Genomic DNA, 27,560 nt, shown 5'->3' on the forward strand with positions numbered 1-27,560 from the left:
CTATACAGTCAGTAAAAACAAGACCAGGAGTTGACTGTGGCTCAGATCATGAACTTCTTGTTGCAAAATTTAGGTTTAAATTGAAGAAAATAGGGAAAAGCACTAGGCCACTCAGGTATGACCTAAATCTAATGAGAAGGAAGGACTCACTGAAGAAGACCCTAATGCTGGGAACAATTGAAAGCAAAAGAAGAAGGGGATGGCAGAGAATGAGGTGGCTAGATGGAGTCACTGAAGCAGTTGGTGTAAGTGGATTGTGGGGGATGGTGGAGGACAGGAAGGCCTGGAGGAATGTTGTCCATGGGGTCATGGAGGGTCAGACACAACTTTGCAACTAACAACAACATCATCATATTGGTTCAGCCACTTTTATACTGGTTCCCAAGGGCTCACAGCAGGGATTAGTGGGGAAATGCAGTGGATTCTAATGAGTATGGATTTCTCTAATTCCAGCCTGCAGGTTCCACAGAAGACCAGCCTTTCCTGAATCTCATTGATTCTGTAGCATTGCAAACTGTTGGGTTTTTGTTGTTGTTTTTTTTTGGAAAGGGTTAAAACTGGGGAGGGGGCATAATGCTTTAATGAAGACTTGCAAACAGGAATTCTCACACATACAATTCCATTAGTGAGCAAAGGAACAAAAGAATAACAATCCATAAATACAGATGCAACAGATTTAATAAATTCTGCACAGCCCATAGCTCACAGCACCATTTTGTGTTCCAGGGATCAGCATCTCAGGAGGAATCGAATCCAAACTGCAGCCAATGGTGAAGATTGAGAAGATCTTTCCTGGAGGAGCAGCATCCATGAGTGGAGAATTGGAGGTATATGGAGTAGCAGGGAGGGAAAGAAGGGACACCTCCATGGGAATCAGGCAGCCCCATCCTGCTGCGACAGGAGCCAAGGCACCTGCCTTCCTCGTTTCTTTCCTCAGCAGCACCGATCCTATTCAAACATCAGTGCAAAACACCTATCAAGAATAGTATATTTTTAATATGCATATTCTTTATTTCTCTGCTTGCTTGCTTGCTTGCTTGCTTGCTTGCTTGCTTGCTTGCTTGCTTGCAGCATATAGAACTTGTGTAGGGTGAAGAAAACACACGAGCACTGTTGATTCCTCCCCTTTCCAAAAGGACTTGCCCAAGCTAATCGTATAAAGCAGTTTTTTTTCAGAAACTCCACTGGGAGCAGGGATTTACAGTGCCAACTCCCCCGACCCCCATCTCACCCAACTAGAGCGCCCTCCTGCCTGCTCCATACACTGGTAGCAAAGCAACTCGCCCAAGCTCACACAGGAGAGCTTGCATTAGAGCAGAGAACAATCCATCTGCTTCCCTAATCCCCACACTCTTGCTTTGCTCTTTCCTTCTTCTCCTCCCATCAAAGCAATCTGGACCTATGCACCATGGGACAGGCAGACTAATCTTATGCATGTTTACAACTGAGTTCATGGGAGATTCCGATGTACTCATAGGATGGTAGCCCATATATGACATTTCGCTGAGGATCCATTAAATTCACCTCTCTGGTCCGGTCACCATAAATTAATAAATCTCCTTCAGTGCAAATACCATTTTACTGTACAACTAAAATTAACTAAGCATGTTCTATTGCAATGTGTAATTACCAACAGTTTTTAAAAATCTAAAATGCAGAAATGGGACCAAATTGTGGGTTGCTTGTTTGGAGTTCTTTTTAAAGGAGAAATTTCAACTGCCCAAATGCATCCTCAGCAATGTATAACATAAATTCTGTAAGGCTGCTATCTGGGAAAGGGGATCCCTGAACACAAGAATGCATTGTCAATGTATTAGGACTGCTTCTTCTGCCATGGGGAAAGAAGATCACTACCACAAACTGATTTCAAACATTTTACCTTGCCCTTCTGCTTCAATACATGAGGCACACTTAACTGTAGTTGTGCTTTAATTTTTGAAAAAGCTAATTTTGTTTCACTGGCAAGTAGGTTTCAAGATGCCTTCTCAAACCAGACCCATTTCATCACAGATTGTGTACCCTGGAATGGCTATCGCGCGAATGCCATAATTCCAACTTTTCAAGGCAACACCAACTCACACCAGAGCTAATTCCCTGAGTGCAAAACAAAGAGCACAATGGTGGCCAAGTGAGGAATTTTCCCTCCCTCTTCTAGATGAGGCAAGCAATGTTGCACCTTTCATTCCTGCCACAACAGAGGGGTTGCATCTTCTATTTCAAACCCTTACCCAACCATCTCTGTATAGTCCTACTCTTTTAAAATGATCCTCACTCTGATCTCATTGTGCTTTGCCCTAGAATAAGATCGGGGGCTCAGAGACCCCCCCACACACACACGCATTGTGCCATTCAGGGTCCCCCATGGTTCAGGGCGCTGTGCGGCATTTCACAAGGCCTCTGTAATGAGGCTAGGCACTCACAAAGAGCCATTGTGGGCCTTGGCCAGCCCGCCCGCCCACCAGGCAACTTTTCATCTGTCCCCAGGAGCAGCTGTAATTAAATTTTCCCTTTGGTGGCCTCTTCCCTTTGGAGGTTGTGGGCCCAGCTTGCCAGGTGGCTCCAATAATAGCCTAATTGTCCCAAGTTGTGGTGGCAGAAGGGGCTAAAAATGCAGGTGAAACTTCACCACCGCGATTAAGAAGTGGGAGCTGTCTGCCTTCAGCAGGGCTAAGCGATCCAGAGCCTTCCAGAGGTGTTGGGTGACACACACACCCCAAGATCCCTGACTATCAGTCAAGGCTGATGGGAGCTGTATTATGAAATATACGGAAGGTACTGGGCTGCCTGCCCCAGGCCTAAGGCATGACACAACTTCTCCAAGGTTCCCATGCCCACATGAGTGGGGGATGGCTTAAGAGCAGCACTCTGTTAGGGCCACACCTAACTTGATCACTCCCAATTTCTGGAGCCTCCTGGCCCTACTGCTGCTGTCCTTTGCTGAGGCTTCTGGTACTCCTACCTTCTTTGAGCTATGGAAGAGGGAGAGGAACAAAAAGAACCTCCTTGTCCCCCTTCTCTCTGTCTGTCTCAAGAGTACTGAACTTGGACCCAATGGGCCCAAATATGCAGCTGCAATGGCAGCAAGAAGTCTTCATTCAGGAGAAAGGGCTCATGAAGAGCTTCCTTTGACCAAAAGTCCTGCAAGCACGGAAGGGGCTCCAGGAAGAGTGGAATTGCTTACACAAGTAATGCCATGAGAGGTAGGCCTCTCATTATAGGTAAGAATAGCACAAGAGCTCAGGCAGTTTGGCAATGTATGAGTGGCAGTGAGTCTGCTGTAGTTGCTGCCCTGTTACTTTTCCAAACATGCCTCGGATCTAAGGAAGGTCGCCCTGGTCAATGTTGAACAACAGCTTCCATTAAAAAGCCAGTGTGCTGCAGTGGATTTGGGAGCATTTCCTCAGGCCCACACAATTCATGTTGAGCCTTCACTGGGGCCTGACAGCGTGCTCTCTTCCTCTAGGGTTGCACATGGCAGGGTGAAGTTGGAAGCAGCAGGAAGGCCTTTTTTCAGGAAAGTTGGTCCTCTATTAACTTTTCACTGAGGAATCTGACAAGCCTTAGGGGTTTCCAGAGCAAAGTCTGAAAACCTTTGTCTGAACTCCTACCAATAGTTTAGATGAACATATGTACAAATATATCTATCCACCAGTTGAAGGTAAGGCTACATTCTTCCTAAAATTACATCTCCCCCATGGTTGCCCTTCGCCATTCTTCATTATTCAGACATTTGCACTTTAGGTGCAGCCACAATAGTTCCACCTCAGTCACAAGTAGCTGGACAAAAAGAACTTGATCCTTCTAATTAATATTCAGGTTCCTCCAAGATAATCATTCCCACAACTACTTTGCTTCTGAAGCTCAGACTTCTAAGAACTGTTATCAAACACCATGTGGTCTGTATGAGTAACAAGAACACATTTCTAAGATACACTCAGTGCCAACACCTAGGAAAGCCCTCCCCAACCTAGTAACTTTGAGGTGTTTCAGACTTCAGCTCACATCAGCCTAGCCAACACGGCCAATGGCCAGGAATACTTGGCAAGGGGGCTCAAAGTGGGGACATCTGGAGATCAGAAAAGGGTACAGCTGCTGACATTTGGTTGCACTCTCCCTAATACACTATCCATTTAATTAATGTTGTTCTTGTAGCTGTTGTTATCCCATGCTACATCCATGTAAAGTTACTTTCCAAAATATCATACACTTAGGATGCCTGGCTCGCTTCCTAACTCCCCTTTCCTTGGTCCTTTCCCAGGCTGGCTACGAACTAGTTGCAGTGGAAGGAGAGAGCCTGCAGAATGTAACACACCAGCGAGCTGTGGACATAATCCGCCAGGCCTATCGCAACAAAGCCAAGGAGCCCATGGAGATTGTGGTGAAGGTGCCGAAGAAAACAAAGTAAATGCTGCAGACAAGCACCTGTCCTGAAGAACATAACCAGCTAAGAAATTTGAAAGCTCCGTGAGCCTTCATGTCAGCAAATGGCATATTTTGCCTACTTACTCCTCAGAAAAGCAAACGTACCAAGGAAGAAAACAGCTGGCTGGGTTCATAAAATAACAGCTGTTCAGGAAGTTGGGGCTTAATGGAGCAAATTAGAGGTGACTTCTAGGGAGGTCTGGTTAGAACAGCACCAAGAAAGTGCAGACCAAGGTTACCTGCATCAGGAGCCTAGTGTTCAGAATCTGGCAACAGATACTAATGATCAGCTAGCTGTACGAAGACAGCTTCTACCAAGGCTAGTTGCTTTGCAATGAATTTCCTGCTGGGCTGAATAAGCCTCACAGAGTGGGGAAAACAGTTTTGATAGATGAGACTTTGTATGACTGGAGTAGACAATTTGGATGGCAAGCCAGCTCCAGGTAAAAGGAATCCAAAGGAAGGACAGTGAAGAGATGTCATTATGAAGAGTTGGCACCTGGGTTTTATGACACCTGGCTCACTCTGGTTCAGCAATGAATAATGGCACAGTTTAAACTCACTTTTAAAGATATACAAGCAAGGGAGTCATAGAGCTTTCTATAATGTAAGAATCCACAGTTCCACAAGAACATAAATGCAGGAAATGAGTTTTATGCTCTAGTAACACTTTTTCCCATTGACACGCTTATGATAAACCCACAGTGAGCAAGTGAGCCAACTATTGGCAACAGTTCTAGAAGGTAATACCCACGAGAGCAGGAAGGTGTCTGCCATTTCCATCCAGCCTCAGAGCTGCTTTGCAAGGACAATGTTGATGCTAGGGCCAGAGTTTGAGGAAGAGGAAAGCCCTGCTCTCCGTGGCTATGCTGGAACCCAGTGGGAGAATATGTCACTAGGATATGGTGTGCTGGTGGCTACTTCCAAGCATACATCAGCGGCCACTTGAAAGGGAAGGTCACTAAAGGAAAGGATAGTCTTCTCCTGTCCTTGTCTGAGCTGAAGTTGCCACTTCAGATGGGAAATTATCCACTCCCGAAGTGATGCGTCAAAGTCTTCCCTTGCACCGTGAAGCCATTGCAAGACATTTTACAAGATGCCAGAAGCAATTTACAAAGTGGCAGTGGTGATACATGGTACATTCAAACTGAGTTTCTATATGGCAATAAGAACAGGAGAATGCAAGGCAAATCATCCTTCCCGGAACGTCCTGCTTCTCCACATCCACCATCAGAGCAAATCTGCCTCCACCCACCAACCACCAAGTGACTTCTCTTCAAAACACAAAAGTGTCTTTTTTAATTCACACCTTTTGGTTTGTACAAGAAATTTACACAGCTTGGAAAATATACAGTTTTAGAAATAAAGAAAAACTGAAAAGAAAAACACCACATGGTGCTGGGGTGGGGCAGGGAAGAGCAATGGGGACGAGGGACAAAGTTTCCAGCAGTCACAGAAATGGCATGCATCGAGCTTTTCCTTTGGTCTTGTGATACACTTTCCACCTATCTGTTCCCATAGGGAAGTGCAGAGAAATCGCTTCTTCTTTTGGAATGCACAAAATATTCTCAGTGAACATGGAAGCTGTAAACTCTGCCTGTAAACAGTCTAGCGCTCCAGATCTGGAACCCACCCTCCCCAGCACCTTCAGTCTTATCCTTTTTGCATGCAGAAGAACAGGGGTTGCTAAATCTAAGGTTAGACCAGGCTGGCAGACAGCAGATGGTCTCTAATCTAGCAATGGGGCAGCTGTTAGCAGAGTGTTCTAATCAGAGTGTTGAACTATGCTGGGCTTTGGCTGCACCTTGGTCATACCAGCAGAAGTTTCCCTGTTCGGAGTTTACACAGCCACATAGAACAGCTAATGACTTCTAGCCAACTTGGTGTGGTGAGCACATTGTATATTAGCTGTACACAGTGGATCAAGGGGAGACAGAGTGATAAAGTAGAGATGTCCAAACCACATGTACTCTGAAAACTGTTTCCTCCTACACTGGCTGGCTCAAAACCTCATTTCTAAGCCCCATTGTCCAAACAAGCTGATCCAGGCTAGTTCTGCTCTTGGTAACCAGGGATATGTATTCTCCTCACCCTCCCGTTTCGTTAGCCTGAAGAGAAGGGCCATCTCCAGCAGAGACAGCTTTCCCCCTTTAATTACACCTGGCTACTTCATTGGACTTCTCTCCATCAAGTTCCCCTGGAAATGGCTTCTCCACAGCCCAGAAACTAGATTTTTTTTTTGCTGGCTTCTTCTCTCCTGGATGCCCACTAAAGGGTAAAGGGAGGAAATACCAACTAGAATGCTCTTATTTGAAACATCTCACCTCTATTCCTTTTAGGAAATTACTGGACAGCACAGGGCTTTTTTGAACAGGAAAGATCTTTACAGGAGGAAAAGAGTAGCACCATCCTGCACAAACAGAAATGTTTTCCTCTGAACTTGAGCACGCTTGAAGAAGATTTTGCTGGCCAATTGAAGTGGAAGGCAGTCAGGGAGCGCTAAACAGGTCTGAATGAGCCACCTATTGGGCATTCCTCACATCCCAAACCAATAAGACTGGATCAGACCCAGACTAACAGGCAGTTTTTAAGGAAATTGAGTTGCGGAAAGTGCACTGCTCAGGGCAGCTCTGGTGCTCAATTCAGTGTTCCGTTGCCCTCAAGCCAATCACAAGCAAAAGTGACTAGCTCAGCAAGGCCCTCTAAAGGACAGACTGAATTGAAAAAAAAATACGATTCAGTTTTGAGTTAGAGTCAAACTAAATCAGATTTGGCAAGGAGCAACGGAAGTGAACAGGACACAGTACATCGGCCTGCTGACATCATCTATGAGAAATGGAAGCCAGCACCTCCAGCCAGCAGGGTGCTCTGCCAGCCAGGCCTGAAAGGAAAGCAATCCAGATGGTTATGGTGAGGATGCCGGAGGTGGTTAGCAGCACTGGACCCGGCAGGCAAGTATGAAGCCTGCTGGATACAGATGCAGCTGGGCAGAAGAGCACGTGCTGGAAGAGGGTTAGCAGTACAGACCCAGGCAGCAAGGCCAAGGGAAAGGCACTCTCAAATCTGTAGGTTGCCAGCCAGGAGCAACAAAGGCAAAAAAGGGAAGGGAACAACACACCAGATCCTCTTGCAACAGGGAGTCCCCGGGGAAGAGGGCAGAGGTAGGCCTGGCCGGCTAGAGCCAGCAGAAGTCTCTGGAATAGATGGGTAACTCTGGCAATATCTGAAGGACAGAAGCATCCTTCTTAGCTTCCAGGAAACAACCTGGGCAATCAGGGTGGAGTTCAAATGTTTGGGGAGGTACTACAAAAATAATAATTTTGGAATGCTGCAAACAAGCAAAAATCTAGATACCCTCAGGGTGCAGAGACAGACGTTATCAATGAGCTGCCAGAGACAGACTCTCCTCATCAAGCTGTATAGGTCCCCCTCTTAGGTAGGATCACAGCAGAATGCAGCCCACAGCCAAGCAGATGCATGTGCAAGGCTGGCTTTTTACAGAGCAATCCTGTGCATGTCTACTCAGCAGCAGATCCCATTAAGTTGAATGGGCCTCACTGCAAGGTAAGGGGCGTCTGGGCTTTTTGGGAGGACAATGAGGACTATTAGGTCTTTGCTTTCAGAGCTCAGAGCCATGCCAGGCTTTTCCTTCACAGTGTCTTCTCATGATGCTTTTGGCGAGGCTGTCAGGGCCGCCTATATTCAACCCTTACACAGAAGCACAGAAAATGCTCAGATTTGGGGCCACAATTCAAGCATCCTGAGATTTAGTGTTGGTCTGCTTAGGATTGTTTCATGCCTTTCTGGCTACAAAAGTTAACTCAGGAAATGTCAGAGAGGGCAAATAAATCTTCCAGTGATAAAGGGGTGATGCTTCAGTGCCCTGCAAAGCAAATATATGCAGAGTTGTTTCATTCTATAATTTTTAAGAGTTACAGAATTCAGTTTTTCTTGGCACAGAAATTTGATTGTGTGTGTGCGCCTTTAAAAAAGATGGACTTAATGCAAAGTATATACAGCAAAGGACTGGGCCAAAAGGTCAAGGAAGAGCATCCTATTAAAAAAAAAAAAGCTTCTCCACCAGCCTAAAAACAGGCGAAGCTAATTCAACTAAGTGGATCAGCAGCTAATAGGCTGTTAGCACAGCCACCATAGCCTAATTTCCAGCCACTGGTGCCTGGAGGCCAACTGGGTCACTTAGTAAAGGTAACTGAAGAAAAGAATACGAACAGAAACTCTTTGGCCATCCTGTCCACAGCACATCCACAGCCCATACAACTGGAGAGCAGATAGTGGTGATCATTTTCACAACAGCCAGCCTCTTGCAGGAGGCTGAGCAGTGCTGGGACTTGGAGTGAAACGGTAGTTAAGAGCCACTTCTCAGAGCAAGCAGAGCAAAGGTGGAACAGGAGTTGCTGCTGCTGCTTTCCAAGGAAGGGATTAAACAGGGTGGTCTCTCCTTTCTCCAGGGCAGGTCTGGAATGCACATGTGGAAATCCTTAGTCAGCCCCTCCACCCCTAAGGAGAAAGCCCAAGCTTCTCAGCTTCAGGCCCCAGTCTAATCTCAATGGCAGTGAAATCTGTTGAGCTGGTGAGGGGAGGAGTCCTCATACCGGCTCCCCAACCATGTTAAGTGACAAGACAAGTGCTACCCCTGGGATTCAGGACTGCACTTTACAGTAGGTAGCTCCCTCCACCACGGGACCCAGGCTCACTCTCTTCTCATCTGCTGAAGACACACGGATGCCCCAGTGAGCGTGCTCCAATCTAAGAGGCCAGCAGCTCTTTGCGGCAGTGTGGCCTGTTCACTAAGGCTTCCACCAGGTATGCTCAGATTTCAGTTGCGGCAATCTCCTCAAAGCAGATGCTTTCACCCCCGTGCATCTCATACTCATCCATGTCTCGGGCTTCAAGTTCAAGGCTGAGATGGCGCAGCTGGCATTCCAAGTCACGATTGTGCCGGTACATCTGGATATAATTATGCTGCAGCTGCTTCTGATAGCGGATGACCCTGTCCTTTTCGCTCTGCCAAATGATGCGCTCAGCATGGAAAGCCTCCCGTTGCTCCTCGCCACGCCGTCGCTCACACAGCAATTCTGTGCGCAGCCGTTCAGCCTGGGCGCGTAAGCCCTGAAGGGTATCTGCCGCCTGCCGCTGGGCTTTAGCCTCATCACACTCCGCCAGCAGTGGGCAGAGTTCTCCGCTTGCATTGCGCAGTCCATCCAATTCATGCTCCAAACGTCCCACTTTCTCTCGCAGCAGCTCTGCCTCACTCTTGCGCCTAGCCAGCTCATTGGCACAAACCTCTAGCTCCAAGGCCTTGGTGCGGGCCACCTCCTGCAGGCTCAGTGCCTGCTCTTCACTAGCCTGCACCTCAGCCCGTGCTTCTCTCAACTGGGCCCTCAGCAGCACCAGCTCATTGCCCCGCTGAGACACCTCTGACTGGGACTCCTTCAGCTGCTGTTTTAGTAGTGAGATTTCACCTGACTTCTGGCACACCTGGAGGGAGAGAACCAAATGCGTCACTTGACTGAGGTGAAATTGGAGAAGCCTGTTTTTAATTCTGTAGAGCTAAGACCTACATTCAATGAGAAGAGTGGGAGGACTGCCTGCTGCTGTCCTCCAACTCAAGTGAAAAAAGGGAGGTGGAACCAATGAGACCACAAGTACATTCAGGGACCAGGTTGAGAGGGGCATTGAAGAGCCCAATAAACTCACACTGTCATCTTTTCAAGTGGTACCAGAACAATACCCCAAAGTGTGTACATTTCAAAAATGTGAAAGGGACCCAAACATGGCTGGCAGAGATTATTTCCAAGAACCTATTGCAAAAGCCCTCTAAGGTACCTTTTGCCAACCATTCAAATGTTTTGGACTTTTAACTCCTTCACCCCAGGTAGTGGTCAGGAATGCTGGAAACTGAAGTCCAAAACATCTGGAGGGCACCAGGCTGTAGAAGATTGCTCTAGATTGCCATCTATTTGAGCCAAAAAAAAAATGTTCATGATGAGAGAGGGGCAACTCCTGTACACAAACAAAAGGCTAGGTAGAAGGCCAGTTCACATTACTACTTTTAAGGAGAATGAAGGAAAGGGGGAACTGGAATTTCTGAAGCTCTAGTGGACACTTTTCTGTTCTGGTGGTGCAGGCCTTATAGCCACGTGGCTTTCAAATTCCCTGTGAAGCGAGCAACAAAGCCAGCCCCAGTTCCCCTCTGCCCAGCTCACCTCCCATTTGGTCTCTTCCAACCGGGGCCCCAGCTCTGTGTGCTCTCTCTCAAAGGAAGCACAGCGTTTCTCCAGCAGCTCACGCTCAGCCAACAGCTGGGCAAAATCTTCCTGCAGCTTCTTCTTCTCCTGTTGCAGCTGAAAGATCTGGAGCTGCAGCACCTGCTGGCTGCGCTGGGCCTTCTGCGCTGACTGCTGCAGCTTGGCGCTGTAGCCCTGCCGCAGCTCTTCCATCTCTTCTTCACAGCGCCTCTGCTTTTCCTCATACACCTGAAAGGAAGAGGGAAGGGAGAGAAAAGACACTGGCTCAGGTCCCAATGGGCTGAAGCCTGGTACACAACTAACATCATGCAGCTGTGTCTTGATGGCATCCCATCTTGGCAGACTGTGCCTACTGAGTATTGCCCCAAAACAGTTTCCCACCCCCTTGCACTTTCAAGATGAGTTAGACTACAACCCCCAGCATCCCCCTGTAATCAAGCTGGAAGGTGTAGTTCCAACACATCTGGAGAGTGCCAGGGCTTGCTGTAGATTTGTCCCTTCTGTCTTTTGAGGATAGGAAGTTTACGGATTTTTCCCTATTACTTCACGTAGCAAAGCAGCTGGGAAAGTAGCTATATTCTCCTGCAAAGCTCATGAGATACTGCTCTACATTCCAGGATTCTACAGCACAAAGATTGCAGGACAAGAATTGGCTGTCAGTGCAGGGGCTGCAACATAAATGCTAAAGCAGAAAAGAAAGGCTAAGAGGTTATTTCAGCGAAGGCCACAGAAATTGTTGGGGACTGGGAAGATCACAGCTGGAAAATATGGAGGACATGAACAAAGGAAATGAGCACTTAAAAATGTGTGCTCGTTTCAGATTATATTTCAGGAGAGCAACTCAGATGATCAGGGAGCTGGAGCCATGTCCCCTGTAAGGAAAAGCTGCAATTTTGAGGACTTTTTAGACTGGGAAAAAAGCAAGTAAGAAGGAACTGAATAGAGATGTATAAAATTATGTGTGGCGTGGAGAAATGAATAGTAAGAGGTTTTTCCCCTTCATCATACTAGAACCATGTGTCATCCAATGAAGCTGAACAGTGGCAGGACAAAAGAAAGTACTTCGTCATGCAGCACATATTTGCTTCCACGGGATGTGGTGAAGGCCACCGATTTGGACAGCTTTAAAAGAGGATTAGACATGGAAGATAATGTTATCAATGGCTACTAGACATGATGGTGATATATTACTTCCAGAGTCTGAGGCAGTATGTTTTTGTATACCAGTTGCTGAGGAACACGAACAGGAGAGTGCTGTTGTCTTCCAGTCTTGCTTGTGGGGTTTCCCAGAGGCATCTGGTCACTGTGCAAAATAGGGTCTATCTAGTCTAGCATGCTATCTGAGAGGCCTTTTGTCTGCTACAACAGGACTCTTCTTATGTGCATATGAGCACTGATGAATCTATTAGTCAGCATGGAGGGGATACAATGATACACTGCTACACAGGATCTCAGCATACAGAGTCGAATACCACAAACTTGTGGCTACTCAGAATTATCTGAAGGAGTCATTAGGCTCCTTCAAAACTAGAAGCTAGTTTCCAGGAAAATCTTGAGGAAAGAGCAAGTTGACAGACTGAAAAATTTGTATGGGGATGACATGAGCAACAATGTTCTTTTAATAGCATTATGTAATCTGTAATAGTTACTTGTTTTTATATAGAACAGCAGGAAAAGGAAGAAGTGAGAGAAGCTGTCATGGGAATTGTGAAAACCAGAGCATGCAAAGTTTCAAAAATGGAATGGCCAACCAACACTGAAAACGAGCTCTGCCACTAAAAGCTCCTGACATGCAATGCTCTCAGCCTACTCAACATCAGCATCCCTTTCTGTAGTCCACCGCTCTCTGCGCAGAAGACACAGGTGCAGCAGACAGGAAAAGCACTGCATTTAGCCTTCAAGGGCCCAACAGGAGCTCAGACTATTGTACATTACTGGATTTAAAACTTTCAGCTTCTACCCTATACCAGCCGCCACATGAAAGCTACCCTAGTGAAACTGTCCAAACCACCACCAAGGGCAGCCCCATAGTAGAAGCAGTCTGACAACCAAACCAACCAACCAAAACGCTTCCCCTTGTAGGAAACACAGGCACTTGCCCTGCTCTGTCTTCATCTGGAGGCGCACATGGGCACTCGTGGTGCTTACCTGGCATATGGCCACCTCATTCTCATCCAAGCTCTCCCTCAGATGCTGCAGCTCAGCTTCACGCTCCCGAAGCTTTTCCTCAAGTTCGTGCACAAGGAGGGCTTCCTCAACACCACTGTGCACTGGGGAGCGCCCACCACAGGAGCCACTGTCTGAGGAATGGTGCCCACGGCCGCTCAGGGAGCCCGTGCTCTTGCTCGATGAGGACCTCCCACTGTCTGAGTTTGATGGGCCAGTGAGGCCCCGGGAACTGCTGCTGCCATGGCTGTCAAGGTTGATGTGACCCACTGAGATGTTAACTGGCTCCATTTGCTGGCTGCAGCCAGTACTGTATGTGGGCAGGCTGGAGAGCGAGTTGCGGCCAGAGTCTGACATTGTTCCTGAGTGGGAGCTCGTGTGGCAGCTCAGGGAACTGTGCTTCTCCATGCTGCCTGCAGGGGGACCACCAAAGAGCTGAGCAAGGCTAGCTTGGCTCTCGGAGAGCATCGAGTTGCCAGGCCGCAGCGCCAAGTGGCCCTGCAGTTGGGGGTTGCGGTTCTTGGGCATGACTGGCTTGAAGGCTGTCGGGCGGATTAGCATCTTCTCCATGTTCTGGAAAAGAATACAGAGACACAGGACTGCAAGGCCAAGGCTCGGTGCTGGACAGAAGACCAATGGACAGGAAACATTCTCCCCTTATCGCATGTTTGTAACCTTTAGCCTTGAGCTGCGCAACCTTTTTTTTGTCGAGGGTCACATGCCCTCATAAGTAATCTGTCAGGGGCTGCATGTAAGCAGGACACAGGGCCAGGTCCAAGAATGAACAAGTCACCCCTTTTCTCTCTCTTTCTGCCATCCACTTCTCTCTCCCCTTCTTTAATCCTGCCAAGCAGGAAAGAGACAGATCACTCTTGCCAGCTGTTTGAATGGACTGCATGTGGAAGACATGAAATTAAGCTGAGGACTGCATGCAGCTGCATAGGTGAAGAGTGGTGGTTAGTACATGTGCAGAGTCCCACACAGCCTTAGCCAAGCACAGTCGCTACATGCTATGGGTAAGGAAACAGGGGCTTGTTTATCTTCAACTAGGCTCTTTCAGAATTTCACTTGGGGACACAGCTCCTCCCGCCTTTTCCACTATCGCAACAGTTTCCCAGGCTAGGGAGAAGCCTATGCCACTATCACACCTAGAACAGAGACAAATGGAACAGGAACACACTTTTAGTCAAGGCAATACAATGGCAAGGCCTCCTGGAGCTTTACCTTAGCATACACCCTGTTGGGAGGAGAGGGAGATTTATTTGTTCTGAGAAGGCAAACTGCCTATTTTCAGTGCGCAGCTTCATTAACGAGCTGAAATTTTTCAGTAGAAAATATTCTGATGTTTGGACTATTTTCTTTTCCAAGCACATTCTGAATTGCTGGGAAAAACTTCTATCCTGCCCTGGAAAATATTAGGCAAAATAGCCTCTCCCAATTTCCCTCTCTGTTAATTTCAGGTACAACTGTGAATCTAGTTTTAATATTGTTTAAATACTTTTTAAATTGTTGGAGGAAACAATGGACTTGGCCCCTGCTCCTTCCTGTCCTGCTTTCTCATTCCATTCTTTTCCTCATTCTCTATTATAACCGAACAAGGATCTTCATTATCATTAAGTAAGCTGAACATTTCTCAGAAGAAATTTGTCCCCACCCAAATTATTGGAGAATTTCACCACCACCTCACTCCTTGAATATTCAGTGAAACTCCTACCCCAGTCTCCAATCACTCTCCTATAAACAACATGGAGAATTTTGGAAGGATATTTTCATTCAGCCCTAAATTCAAGCGACAGCAGCACTAGGAAAGAGCTCAACAATGGGAACTAGTGAACTACTGTAGGATTAAATTAGCATTCACTGTCTGGATCAGGGATTGAGAATGTCAGGCCCACAAACCACATCTGGCCCCCTAGGATTCATGAGATGATCACACCCCCTTTCCTCTAACCACCATGTTCTGCAGTTCCCTACCCCCATTCTAAATGGCTTAGTTACTGGCAGTAATAGCCTTAAGCCAGAAAGGCTGGTACCTTTTGTATTTTGGCCAATCTGTTTTGTGTTTGGTCCCACCCACCACAAGAATGCTTTCTGTGAGAACTTCTCCAAAATGGAATTTAGCCCTTGGCCTGAAAGAGGTTCAGCGCCCTTGATCTAGACTAACAAAGAGCCAATCCTCTTTTCTTACCTTCTCAAGTTTTCCTGAGACAGGCACCAACTTTGGGGGTGGTCCACGGATCGTGCCAACCCGCAGCTTGTCATCCTGCATGTCCTCCGCATCACTGCAGGGGCTGATGGGAGATATGGCTTCGGCCCAGTCCTCGTCATTTGCGTAGGTGTAGCTGTTCTTCTTAGTGGGAAGTCCATGGCACAGGGCCTCTTGGGAGCCAGCCCCACCAGGCAGGCGGAAAGAGCCAAACTCACTAGTGGCTTTGTGACAAGGCCGGCCTGAGATGAGACTGCTCACACTGCCCATGGCTACGGGGGATGAGGAGGCACTGTTGTGGAGGTGAGCAGCCCCTTCAGAGGCAGATTCAATGGAAACAGGCAGGGTCTGCACTATGGCCATGATGCTCACGGCAGAGGCTCTGCAGGTGGCCTGAAAGACAGAAAAGATGGCAACTCAGAACAGGAATTTGTGATCAGCAGGTAACTCCCAAGACTTTGCTTGGGGCTGCTTTGATGAACTATGTGCTATTTGGGCATGCCAGAAAAACTGGATCAAGCTGCTAAAAATTCTGTGAAGCTTACTTTAAACTTCTTGAGATGTTATTTTAAACTGCAGTATTATTCCTTTTGTTGAAAGGTACTTTGAGATTTGGAAAAGTTAATACAGATGCTTTTCAATTAGTGAACTCAGACAAACAGTGACTGAAACCAGGAGTCTCACTTTGCTTGTAGAGTTTTCTGTATGGTATTTTATTATGAAGTAGCACTATATATATGGAATAGTACTATAGAAAACAACAGCAAAAGCAAATAGCCATTTAAACTAACTGAAAAAAGCTGTAGTGACTGATATGCAAAACTTCTGGGCGGCATCCCATTTAGCAGAAATGAACCCAATAGACCTGGGTAATCCTATACATTAGAAAATTGCTTCTTCAAAAAGAAATGGACAAGAGTTCACCATGTGAGAGTTCTCATGCAAACTGCAGCTAAGCAACAGTACTCATGAAAATCCTCTCTCACACACAATCATACACTTCATACATCCCAGGATTAATTCACCCTTGTGGTTATTAAACAGTGCATATGACATACATATATAATATTTAAAAAACAAAACAAAACATGAATGAATAACTCATGCTTGCAGAAACCCACACAGGGGACCCTCCTGTCACTGGAGAAATGTGGAGCACCAAATCAACAGTGACTAGTCGGGCCCATCTACAAAAGATGGCACAAGCAACCTGACTCAAGATCCCAGTATTTAAGATAATGGAAACCTGGCCTGGAACTAACAATGCTGGCTGCTGACCACACGGTCCTCCAGCTCCCAGCTCCACCTTTTGAGAGGCCAAAGGTCAGTCTGCTAAAAGAGCAGATGAACAAAGGCAGCTTAGGGGAGGAAGAGAAGCCATGGCAGTGAGGACTAAGTAGCAAATAGGCCAAGGAGTGGAGAGTTTGTGTGCCACATTTTCTTCTCAATGGAAAAGCTTGGTAAGTCTCTCTATTACCAGGCAATTACTGATATTCAAAGAATCCCAGTCTAAAAGCAACTGCACTCCTCCTCTAGCAACAGAGCCAAGCAATAAGATTTAAGCTTAAAGAGAGTTTCCCAAATATGTAACTTATTTGTGGTAATGTTTTGTTCCCTGGAATCCATCAGTCTAGGCAGACTCACTAAATAAGGCAGCAGAAGCATGGAGTGTGGTGTTTGCAAATCTCCACATGTTTCACATCCCTCTTAATAGTGATATGGAGGGTGCATTTACATGGAGAACTTAACCTAATTTTGCTGGGACAGTTTCTGCTGGAAATATCATAAAATGCCATGCTGGATCAGACCCAAGGTTCATCTAGTCCAGCACACATGGCGGCAGACCAGCCGCCCACAGGATCCCTCAAGCACGACGGGTGCAAGACCTCTTCCTGCCCAAGCACCTCAGCAACTGGTGCATGTAGGCATGCCACCTCTAGTGAAGGAGGACACACCCAGCCTGCAAGGTTAGTTGCCACTGAAAGCCTCCACCCTCAATAAATGCTCTATCTCTAGCCCCTATTTTGTCACATGGTTTAGTTCTAAATTAGTACTATATGCATAAGGTTCTCCTAGTAGGAGTATCAACAGTTAGACTACTTCCTTCTGCACCCTGAAGTCGGACAGATCCACAGACAGAGTGACAGACAGATATGAAATGGGAACCAGGAGAATTCATATTTCATATTCATGCCTAGGGTGCCCCCTCAAGATATCCCTACCACCACATAAAACACCGAGCAGCTCCCCAATATTCATAAATACAGAGAGAAAATGAAATCTGGAATTCTGAAAGGATCTTGCAAATTGGGAAAAATGATCAGCAAGATGAGGAAAGATTACAGGGAACCATTCCTGATTCAGCTGACATTTTTATATTACCACAGTGGCATAAGTACTGTTTTCATTTAAACAGCTTTTTACCACTGTGTTCAGTCTCAGAGATCCATCAGAGAACTGCAGGGGACCAGGGAGTTCAAGCTCTTGTCAGACTTTATTTCAGAGGTATAATGTGCTACCTGTTAAGACCAACTGTTTCATGAAATGCTCAGCCTCTCTCAGAGCTTGAAAAGCGAGCATCTTTCCAGACTCTTTCATCCTGGAGGGCAGCTGGGCTTTCCTCTGAGCCCCTTCAAGGAAGAGATATCCTAGCTTCTCCTCCTGGTTTTAAACAGCCAGGACAGGGAGCTGGGTTAACAATTTGCATGTCTCCATGAAAAGTCTAGATCCACTGGCCAACTGTGTTTGCAAGGTAAACTATTTTGCATTAATCTGCAGCTGATAATGTTATGCTGAAAGAAACCACTGCCCTGTCTTTGATATACAGTGCTTCAGTTAATCCAGCCCAGAAAGGCGGTTGCCCTTTCTGCAAGATCACACTGTTTATTAATGTTCTATTTAGAAGGCACTCTAACCATACTGGGAACCCTAGGAGGGGGCCGGGGGGGGGGGGGTGGAAGGATTCCAGCAGGTTATTTCTCTGCCATACCACCAACAGAGAAGCGGGGGAGGGAGGCCCAAGCCACAACACCTCCCCATTCCTGCCGTGCCTGCTTCCCTCTCCTTTGGCTGCTGTCCGCAGAGCAGATTTCCTTTTTATAACCTGCCCTCTGTGCTGTGCTTTAAATAGAAAGCGCCTGTCTCCCGCACTTGCCAGCAGTTCAGGATCACTGAGTGGAACTAACTCGCATTTATTCCAACCCTAGGCACTAGAGCAGCCCCAGCTCAGCTCCCATCATGGACAGTACAGGATGCCATGAGCACCATAAAGGCAGCAAAGAGGGAAATTCAGCTCACCCTGGATCTTCAAGGTGGGTTGGGGTGGAGGCGGGGGCAACAAGACGGAACATATGTAGCCTCAAACGAAATACCTTGACCTTCCTTCACTTTTTTTCCCACAAAGATTTGCCTCCCTGAATCATCCCCTTGTCAGATGAAAGAAGGGGCTCCCTCAATACTACTCTGGGTGAAGCAGATTTCTACTTGATTGCCCTGTTTTGAGACCGTCAAAATGAGAGACTCTTTTCTTGTTCAAGAATGTAAAGGGGGTTGGGAAGAACAGTCCCCAGACTGGAATTCCCTAGCTATGGTCCCCAAATTCAGACATAAAAAGTAGAGATGCATATGCCCTCAATAACTGGGGATGGAGCACAGGCAAAAGGAGCTTGTAATGTTCACTCAAGCATTCACTCAAGATACAGCAATGCATCTAAAATGGGCAGAGGCGTAGGCCACCCAGGAAACACTGCCACAGCTTTGGTACTGCACATGCATCGGACCCACATGAAAAGAGAAAGAATGAATGAATGGTGACGACAGGTTAACTTGACTGACAAGCAAGAAAACAATGCACAACACTGATGTGAGCTGAAAGGTACAGGGTTGAGCAGGCAGAAGGTAGGGATACAGGCACAGGAGGAATACAGGGTAGGAGATAACAGTGCAAGGAAAAATGGTTAGCATTTAGACAGGCCAGCTGAGGACTAACTTCTGCTACATCCCATATGGCAAGATTTTCAGCCAAGCAGACTGGAAAATAGGAAAATGGTTTGGAAAATTCCCACAACAGTTGCACTTTGGCTCCTTCATCTGGCTCAAGCTCTAGCACCATTGTGAGTTAACTTATTTATAAGGATCCCAAGTGACTAAGGATCTGTTCCACATTGCTGTGGGAGGCTAGAGAAATAGTAATGGGATAAACAACAGTGACACCATAACAGGAGAAAGGCAATCACTACCAGATCTTCGCAGGAAGCAAAGCTGTTCTCCAGTATGCACCACTGAAAGAGTACCTCACGATAACCTGTACTTCCTTGATTTTAAAAAGTATAACGCTGTATATCATAAGACGTTCCTTGGCTCCCCAAACCTACATTCCACACTATTTTTATAGTCTAAGAAAATACAAATTAGATCACTTTATACTGTGGGTGTTCAGATAATGTGGATGTTTTGGCAAGAGGGCAATGCTAGAGAAAAAGGATGGAAAACAGAGGTCAGAAAAAATGTAAGTTATGTTCCTCAACATTTTTCCATAGCAAGCGAAGCCGGAAATCTGTTTTTAAAAGAAAAGTGAGAGGCGATTTCTGACCAAAATCAAAATTAAAACCAATAACAAATCTGAAATGAAGTTGTTCCTTTAGGAGGGGTTCCCTGAGCATAAAATTTGGAACGTCAAAAATTGAAACACAAGAGTTAGGACAAGACCAGAAACAGACAGACTTTGTGGAGTCCTCCCTGCACCAACAGGAAAATGTATCAGCGAGGAAGATGCATCCAGATTCCAACGTTTTGTTTCGTTTACTACAAGGTTAACTTACAGTGGTTTCTAACCAATCTAAATTGGTCCTCAACTGCATGTGCTCAAGACTGCCCCACTAGGCAGTGACGCTGCAATCCTGCGTAGGCTCACTTGGTGGTAAGACCCACTCACTCCCAAGCAAAAAAAGGAAGCCGCATCCACGGAAGCTGTGAACTGGGCACACACAGGCACATAGTCCATATGTGTGATGCACAGAGACCACAAAGAAGGAAGGGTTGTGCAGCATCAATAAAACCATGAGGCTGAAGTTTTACAGGTAGGAAGGGTTATGTAAATGCATAAATATTAGCATCTGATGTGAGATTAGGCCATGTATATATGAACAGTTAAGGGTCTGAGGTAAAAAAAAAGTTGACATCTTGCCTCTAGCCTACATTAAAAGATACAAGGCGAGTGCGGCTTACACTTGGCATACTGCCAAAAAACAACAGCATAAACAACTGATAATAATTGCTATGAAAATAAAACAGCCTTGAGGAGATTTACAAGGCTGTCATTCTGACAGTAGAAGTCCACTGCTTTTATATTGGACAGTGGAAGCAAAAGGAGGCAAAGGTCAGGCACGAAAAGAACATTCACTTCTTGAATGATCTCCACTCACCAGCTCCTACGTACAGGTCAAAGGACAGTCGCTTTGTTAGAGAGCAGCATGTGATTGGATGGAGTAGCCTGGCTGGAGGGAATAAAAGGCCAGGCACAGTTCTGCAGCTGGGAATGATGGGATCAAGAAAAGAGTTAGGAAAAAGAACCAGAGAAGATGCTGAACCTTAAAGTCAGATGTGGCACAAATGTGGCTGAAAGCAGTAGCCAGCCAAAGATGAAAACAGAAAAAGGGCAATAGAGATGAAATCACAGAAGGAAGAAGCTGAGCAGGCCTGCAGTAAGAGGAAACTTCTGTAGCAGTCCTGCAAGGGAGCAGAAGCCAGAAATGTCAGCTTCAAGTACTTCAACTTAGGAAGGTGTAACTCTCTTCAGGGAGTAGCAACTCAAGTCCTAACCAGAAAGAAGACCTCAGACTTACCTTTCTGAGACAATCTGGGAGTGCTCCCTGCCAAGACATTAAGATAATACAATGAGATAATAGGATTGGTTAGGGTAGTGACCTAACTTAGGGAGAACTAACTTCCTTAAAGATATAGTAGCAATTTTAAGCAAGCAGTAAAATCTTCCTAGTTTTAATATCTACCCTACAAAGTAACAGATTTTATCTTGTAAACAAATGTTTAATGAATACTATTGGATTTCATCAGCTTTAATATAAATCTCTTGGGTTGTCTCACTCCTATAAGCTGATATAGTTACTAAATAAGGAACATAAGGGGTTATACCATAAATGGTTGATGGTGGCAGAAAATGAAGGATACAACAAGCAGGTACAGGAGGACGTTTTCAGAACTATAAATCTCACACAATGAACATTCAGTGGCATCTTCCACTGGAAGTGGATTACCTTTTTATGACTGGGGACAGTTTGGGGTATTGGTTGTCCCAGCACTTCACAGACTGGTGCATACTGCAATGCATTACAAGAAGGCATTGGCATTTTCCCAAACTCTAGTAAAAATTGGTCCTAGTCTCAAGTACACCCAAGTACACTCATTGGTCCTAGTCTCAAGATCAGATTTCTTTCTGATCAAAGAAATTGAGGGGAATACTTGGCAATGATCAGATGATAGCAGAATTGAGTCAGTACAGGGTAATTCACTGATGTTATGAGGTTCTCCCTCCAGAGAATCTTTTATTTCTTTTTATTTGTTTGTTAGATCTACTTCCCAACAACTTGGCCCAAGGGCCCTCTATGCTTCATTTTAAAATAAGCAGTTCTCTTGGCGAGGTTCAAGATGCAGGGTTCCTAGCACTACCAAAAGGCATTATGCAGCCTTTCAGTCTTTCCCGCATCAATGGAATGCTTTGTAGCAAGAACAAGATGGGAGAAAACAGAGAAGGATTACAAATAGGAAACAACATCGTCTGTATCCCCAATTCTAAAAAAAGGCAATGCGATTGCTTAATATAAGCTGCCCAGCTTATATTCCATCTGCCCAGAAGAAATCCTGAAAGGCTAAAAGAAACATGACCCTTAGAACACAGAAGGCTAATGATGATGCTGATGATGTAAACTTGATTAGCATTTTGCATTTAAGTATTTCTATGTCTAGCTTGTAACTGAGAGGCTGGCACATAGTTCTGAAAGTCCTTCATTGGACCCATTGATATGAGTCCTGCTTTCCTACACCACAGAGCTAATGGCTTGGTTACGCCCTCAGAATCTCTTTAAAAAGGCAGGTTCAAGCAAGAAATATCAAATAATCCATAAAGAACATGGACTGAGAAGGAGCTCCTCATGCCAAATGGGATTTAACAGTTCATTATGATGAGAGAGAGAAAGAGACTGGCATGAAGGCCTAATTAAAAGTAACTAGGATCATGGGAGGGGAAGCAGAAGGAAACAATTTTCTGTTCTCTTCCATATTAATTCACTTACACTGTGCAAAGCAAGCAAACTTTTTTTTCCAGGAGCTAAGCACTGACATGGAGCAGAGTAGCATGGTGGACACGTCCATTCAAGTCACAGCTCAGTTTGATCGAGCTTAGACACGCAGAATCCAAGCACTATCCTACTCAATTTCTCTATTGTAACAGCTGACAACACAAACCAGGTACAGTTAATTCAAATCAGGGTGCAATGCCATGCATGTTTAGATGGAATAGAAGTCCTGGAACTCCCAGTATCCTCGTCAGCATATGTGGCTAGGAGATACTGGGAGCTGTAGGATGTTCTTCTTCCTAAACATGCACACAGGGTTTTGCCCTTATCTTCCCTTGGCAATTATGTCATATTTATAGAAGGGCTGGAAGAATAGTTACTTCCACCCTCCCAATGCATTTTGGTTACACATTGTGTGCAAGCCACTGAGATAGACCTTGGCTCAGGGGCAGAGCATTTGCCCTGCAGGCAGAAGGTCCCAGCTACCTGGCATCTCCCATTAAAAGGACCAGGGAGCAGCTGATAGGGAATCTTCCTGCTTAAAACCTTGTACAGCTGCTATCCATAAGGGTAGGCAATACTGGGCTAGACAGATAGAATCCTATGCTTTAGTATCTTAATTGCAGAAAAGAATGTCTTGTTTCCTGCTTTAAAATGGTGGAAAGTCACATTCTTTTTTAGTCTGATTGTGGATAAATCCCATTGGAGGAAGCAGCTCCAGATGACATGAATAATAATATAACAAATGATTAAGCAGCAGGGTCTATAGCTTTGGAATCAGAATTCCTAAGTACCTACAGGAAATTGCTCAGGGCAGATAGGGAGTTATGTTCATTCATCCAGATGGACCTGGATGAATGACCACAGCAAAACCATTTTCACTTGAAGCAGAGAGCACCAAAGTCACATCAGTGACTTTTCCAGTCAGCTTTGGATTCCCATTCATGGAGAAGGGATTCTTCAAATCATACGTCAGGCTATTTCCTGTGAATGGTAAAGACCAACAACTGCAGATTTTATTCCAAGAAGGATGTATGGCAGGGCTAGCTCTATTCAGTGTAAACTAAAATTCATGACTGAAAGCTACTCAAGAGAGGAAGCTATTTTGAATCATAAAGTAACCCTTACAACTTGCAGCAGTGTAGAAAATGAGCTAGCCAGAAAGGCCACATCAGAGATTATTCAAGAGCCATCTGCTGCTTCCTGCAGTGCAGCCCCCCCCCCCAAAAAAAAAAACAGAGGATGTTCCATGGATGTAGGTGGTATAGATGGGCGGCTTATTTTATACTGTATTTTTGTATTTTTAATTTAATATTTATATTTTTAATTTATATTATAATTATTTTAACTTAGCGTTGTAAGCCGCCCCGGGGCTTCGGCGAATGGGGTGGCATAAAAATGTTTTAATAAAATAAAAATAATAAAAAATAGACTTCACCACTTCAACACTAGCCAAAGAATGCAGGTTTTCACTCAACAAGCCATTTGCCTGTGGAATCCCCTCTCCACCCCAATCACAGGAAATAGTTGAAATAGGGCATTAACTGTTTAACATGATCCTAAAGGGCACTGTAGACTGGCCCAGGTAACCAAAATTTTCAAGATCATAGAAATAATGTCTTTGTTTGAAGGTGGAGGCCAATCTCCTAGACATGGGAGCTGAGCCGCCCTTGTATAACCTGAAAAACACTGATAGCCATTTGGCAATATTAAGTGTTCCACTTCAAAACGCTTAGCCACCATGGCCAAAAGAAGATAGAAATCATGAAAAAATATTTTCTTAATAACTCACAGGAGAAGAATGAAAGAATCTACCCACAGGATTGGAGAGAGAAAATCTTTCTGAACATGTAGCTTTCCCCAGTCAGTTCAGCTAGTTGGAAAATGCCAGCAAGGAGTTATAGCATAACAGTAGTTGACACATTTTGCATGCAAAAGGTCCCAGCTTAACTCCTAGCTAGCTTCTTGAACTACAGGAGTTCTGGCTGCAAGGAAGGAGCTTGAGACACTGGAGAGCTATTATAGTCACACCAGGCAAGATGGGCTGTATGATCCACAGTGTGCCAATAAGGCAGCTCCTTATATTCACATCTCATGTGCAATAAGGGACTTGTTTAAGGAATTGTTTCTATCATTTAAATGGCAAACACAACACCAAACTAAACTAGAATGCTCATATTTAATGAACACACACATATCCAATTTTCCTGTAACAATAATGTGTAAACTCTAGCAGAAGGGCCATTTACTGTACATCTTGTAAAACCTCCTCCCCATCTCTGAAACCTGCCCTCTCAGCCTTACACCTGGGAACCTTTGCCACAAGGGATGTGAAAATAAAAATAGAATCCTGAATCCCACTTTATAAACCCTACACAGTGGGACTGGGGACTTGGTATAACAAACTGAGTTCTCAAAGTAGGAAAGCAAAACTATCCCCTTTCCCACCTTACTTAGCTGCAGCTAGGAATTTAAGCTGTCCCTAGCTGTACCGTACCTGAACCAGGCTGGGGGGAAACAGAATAAACTAGCTAAGTGTGACAATGTAATATGCCAAAAGTATAGAATTTATGTCTCTCTCTCAGGCAGCTTTTTAATATAAAAAGTAGACCACCTTGCATCATTTTGTAGGCAAACAGGCATTTAATATGGCACACGGAATTAGAAAGATGTGATTCATGTTGAAAATCTACGGTTAGTATCTGACCAAAAGTATCTTCCATTCATGGAAAGCAGGCAACAATCCTTCTGTTCTGCATCTCCTGAGAATGCTGAATTGCTGCTTCTCCAAAGGTTTTTCAGAAAGAACTCTTTAAATCTCCATGTAGACTAAAGAAATGCTAAGTTTGTGCACCGTGCCCCATAGATTCACTCGTTGGCATAGGTTTGTAAGAACATACTTTCATATTAGAAACTTGATCAATGTAAACTGAGAATTTTGATTCCTCCTCTTCAAAATTACAGACACTGTTTCTATCACCTAATAGTAGGCTGGAAGGACCATTGGGATAAATGCAGACTATGGTTACTTATCACACACTACTGTCTGTTGCTGTGTCATCAGTAACCACCCTTCCAAGTAATGGAAGGACATATGTCTAACGTAGCGCATCATAATAAGGCCAGTGGAGCTGGTGCTCTTATATGAATAATTTAAAAACTTTGTCTTTTGCTCCTGCTCATGAGGAAGAGGAGCCGAGACCCCTCTGAGGAGTCTTCATTTCCTGCAGAGCCTTACTCTTCCCCTCCCTGCCCCCAGAACACCCCCACCAAAGTGGGCTCCAAAGTTGCACTTGTGACTTTAGAGCCACAGACCACACAGAAAGAACAGCACTGTTGGCAAGGTCCATAAAGAGCACTTTGGAGTCCCAGTTCCAACCTAAGAATGGATTTCCAAAGCCAGAGCTGGAATTTCAACCTATCCAGTGACCATAGAAGCAGCATCTGGTGGCCATAGGATTGCACACTTAGCCTATTAATGTTATTGTTTATTTATAACAAATTATCTGGGCAGCTCAAGGATCAGCTTGATGAACAGAGGACAGGTGCTAAGGTTGAGATCCACGTACTGAGTTGCTGTCTACCTTCCATTTTGTTTAACAACAGGAACAACCAAAAAGGGCCTACCCAGCCACCACCTAATTTAAGCTGCAGAACTGAAATAGCTCTGGGGAAACCAGAAGTGTGTAATGATATGCAGCTCATTTTCCGCTGCTGAAACCACATGCTTGAGCTCAGGATCTGCTTGATGCTGAATTGCATTTGTCTCCAACTCCCTGCAACTACTATTTTGCTCATCTGGCATAAGCAATCACAATGATTTTTTTTATTAATTGATGTATAGACCAAATTTCAGGACAATTTCCATCACTGTGTGGCATTACAAAACAATTATGCTAACTAATCTAATATATACGGGCAACCACTTGCAGCATAAATCTTACACCCCTTAAAGTGGGAAGGAAACCTAAAGAAGGCTCATTAATAAAAAGCATATTGAAATTAAAGTGACTTAAGAATTCTTATATAATCTTCAGTGACAACACCATATGTACTTCATGGGGAGATAATTCCACAAAATGTGGGGCCACCATGAAAAAGGCCCTGTCCCTAGTCTTTCATGACCTGATGACTCCTTTCAGTTGAGCCAGAGAATAGAACCTCTGATACTGATCTTAAGGTTTAAGCAGGCTGTACTGGTGCAGGAAATTCTGGTTTTGAACAATTTAAGGCTTTAAAAGTGAAAGCAAGCGCATTAAACAGAGTCAGGCAGAACAGGTGGCATATGCTCCTTTCAAGCATTACTGTTGCCACATTTTATATCAAGGGAAGTTTTGAAGCTGTTTGCAAAGGCAGCTCCACACAGAGTGCATTACAGTAATGTAGTGTTGATATAACCAGAATTTATAGCTTAAGAAGCATTCGGAGCTAAACCTCAGAGAGAAGAGGGCAAATCCAAAAGAAGGGAACTATATTTTCCAACATCCATGCAGGGAAGCATGCCCTCTTCCACCCCCACACTCACTGTTCCTATTTATCCAGGATAGGCATCTGCCTGGAAACCGGATCTTTGTTTCCAAGCAGGCTCCTGCTGCTTTAGGCCCTGTTTGATGTCAGGATCCTCTTGTCTGCAGCATAATCAACATCTCCCAGCAACTGCCAGGCTAAGGGATTATGGGGGAAATAATCCACCAGCAGTAGCAGGAGCAGAAGCTGCGGTGGGAAACAAAGCTCCCGTTTTCATGCAAATACTGGCCCGAACCAATGAGCCTGAAACTCCAGGGAGGTCCTGTATTTGACCTCACAGCTGGGCTACTCTCAGGGACAACAGCCTAGGAAAGTTGCAGACTGTGCCACTCAGGCCTAGCACCTGGGAAAGCCATTATCCAAGAGAAGAGAATGCAGCAGGCAGGTCAGTTCAGAGAAGATGGGGTTTGGGGTTGGGAAGAATCAATCATCATCCTCATTATTATGAGCAAGAGAATGTGTCACAAGTATCTTAGTGAGCAATTCTCAAAATAACACATCTTCAAATTGAAAAAGCAAAACAAATGTGTTGCTACTTTTGAAATACTAAACAAACATCCTGGATTGTATTCCACCATAAGTGATAGAAAAATTTTTCACTCATTGAAGTCAATAGCTTAATGAAATTTTATAACTCCAGGAGTTAAAGGGCTTCTATCT

At 45.1% G+C, this 27,560-nt stretch overlaps 2 protein-coding genes across 5 annotated transcripts in view; one reads left to right on the forward strand and one right to left on the reverse strand.

Annotated features, from left to right (window-relative positions):
* Positions 1-4,405, forward strand: part of PDZD7 (PDZ domain containing 7) — a 32,694-nt gene extending 28,289 nt beyond the window's left edge. Inside the window, exons 15-16 of the mRNA XM_044431311.1 lie at positions 727-827; positions 4,259-4,405. Of these exons, the coding sequence (XP_044287246.1) occupies positions 727-827; positions 4,259-4,405 (248 nt within the window). The remainder of the gene's footprint in view (positions 1-726; positions 828-4,258) is intronic.
* The window catches only part of LZTS2 (leucine zipper tumor suppressor 2), an 80,081-nt gene that overhangs the window by 14,217 nt on the left and 38,304 nt on the right, over positions 1-27,560 (reverse strand). For 3 of the 4 annotated variants that reach the window (XM_044437342.1, XM_044437318.1, XM_044437331.1), the window contains 4 exons: positions 15,046-15,456; positions 12,840-13,430; positions 10,650-10,919; positions 5,698-9,921 (listed from right to left, as the gene is read on the reverse strand). In XM_044437342.1, the coding sequence (XP_044293277.1) occupies positions 9,253-9,921; positions 10,650-10,919; positions 12,840-13,430; positions 15,046-15,426 (1,911 nt within the window). In that variant the 5' untranslated portion in view covers positions 15,427-15,456 and the 3' untranslated portion in view covers positions 5,698-9,252. Of the gene's footprint in view, positions 1-5,697; positions 9,922-10,649; positions 10,920-12,839; positions 13,431-15,045; positions 15,457-27,560 lie in introns of those variants that run through there. The other variant, XR_006415440.1, reaches the window with a different exon arrangement.

The sequence above is a fragment of the Varanus komodoensis genome, unplaced genomic scaffold (assembly GCF_004798865.1).
Source record: "Varanus komodoensis strain SLA01 unplaced genomic scaffold, ASM479886v1 scaffold1, whole genome shotgun sequence".
NCBI classification, from domain to species: Eukaryota; Metazoa; Chordata; class Lepidosauria; order Squamata; family Varanidae; genus Varanus; species Varanus komodoensis.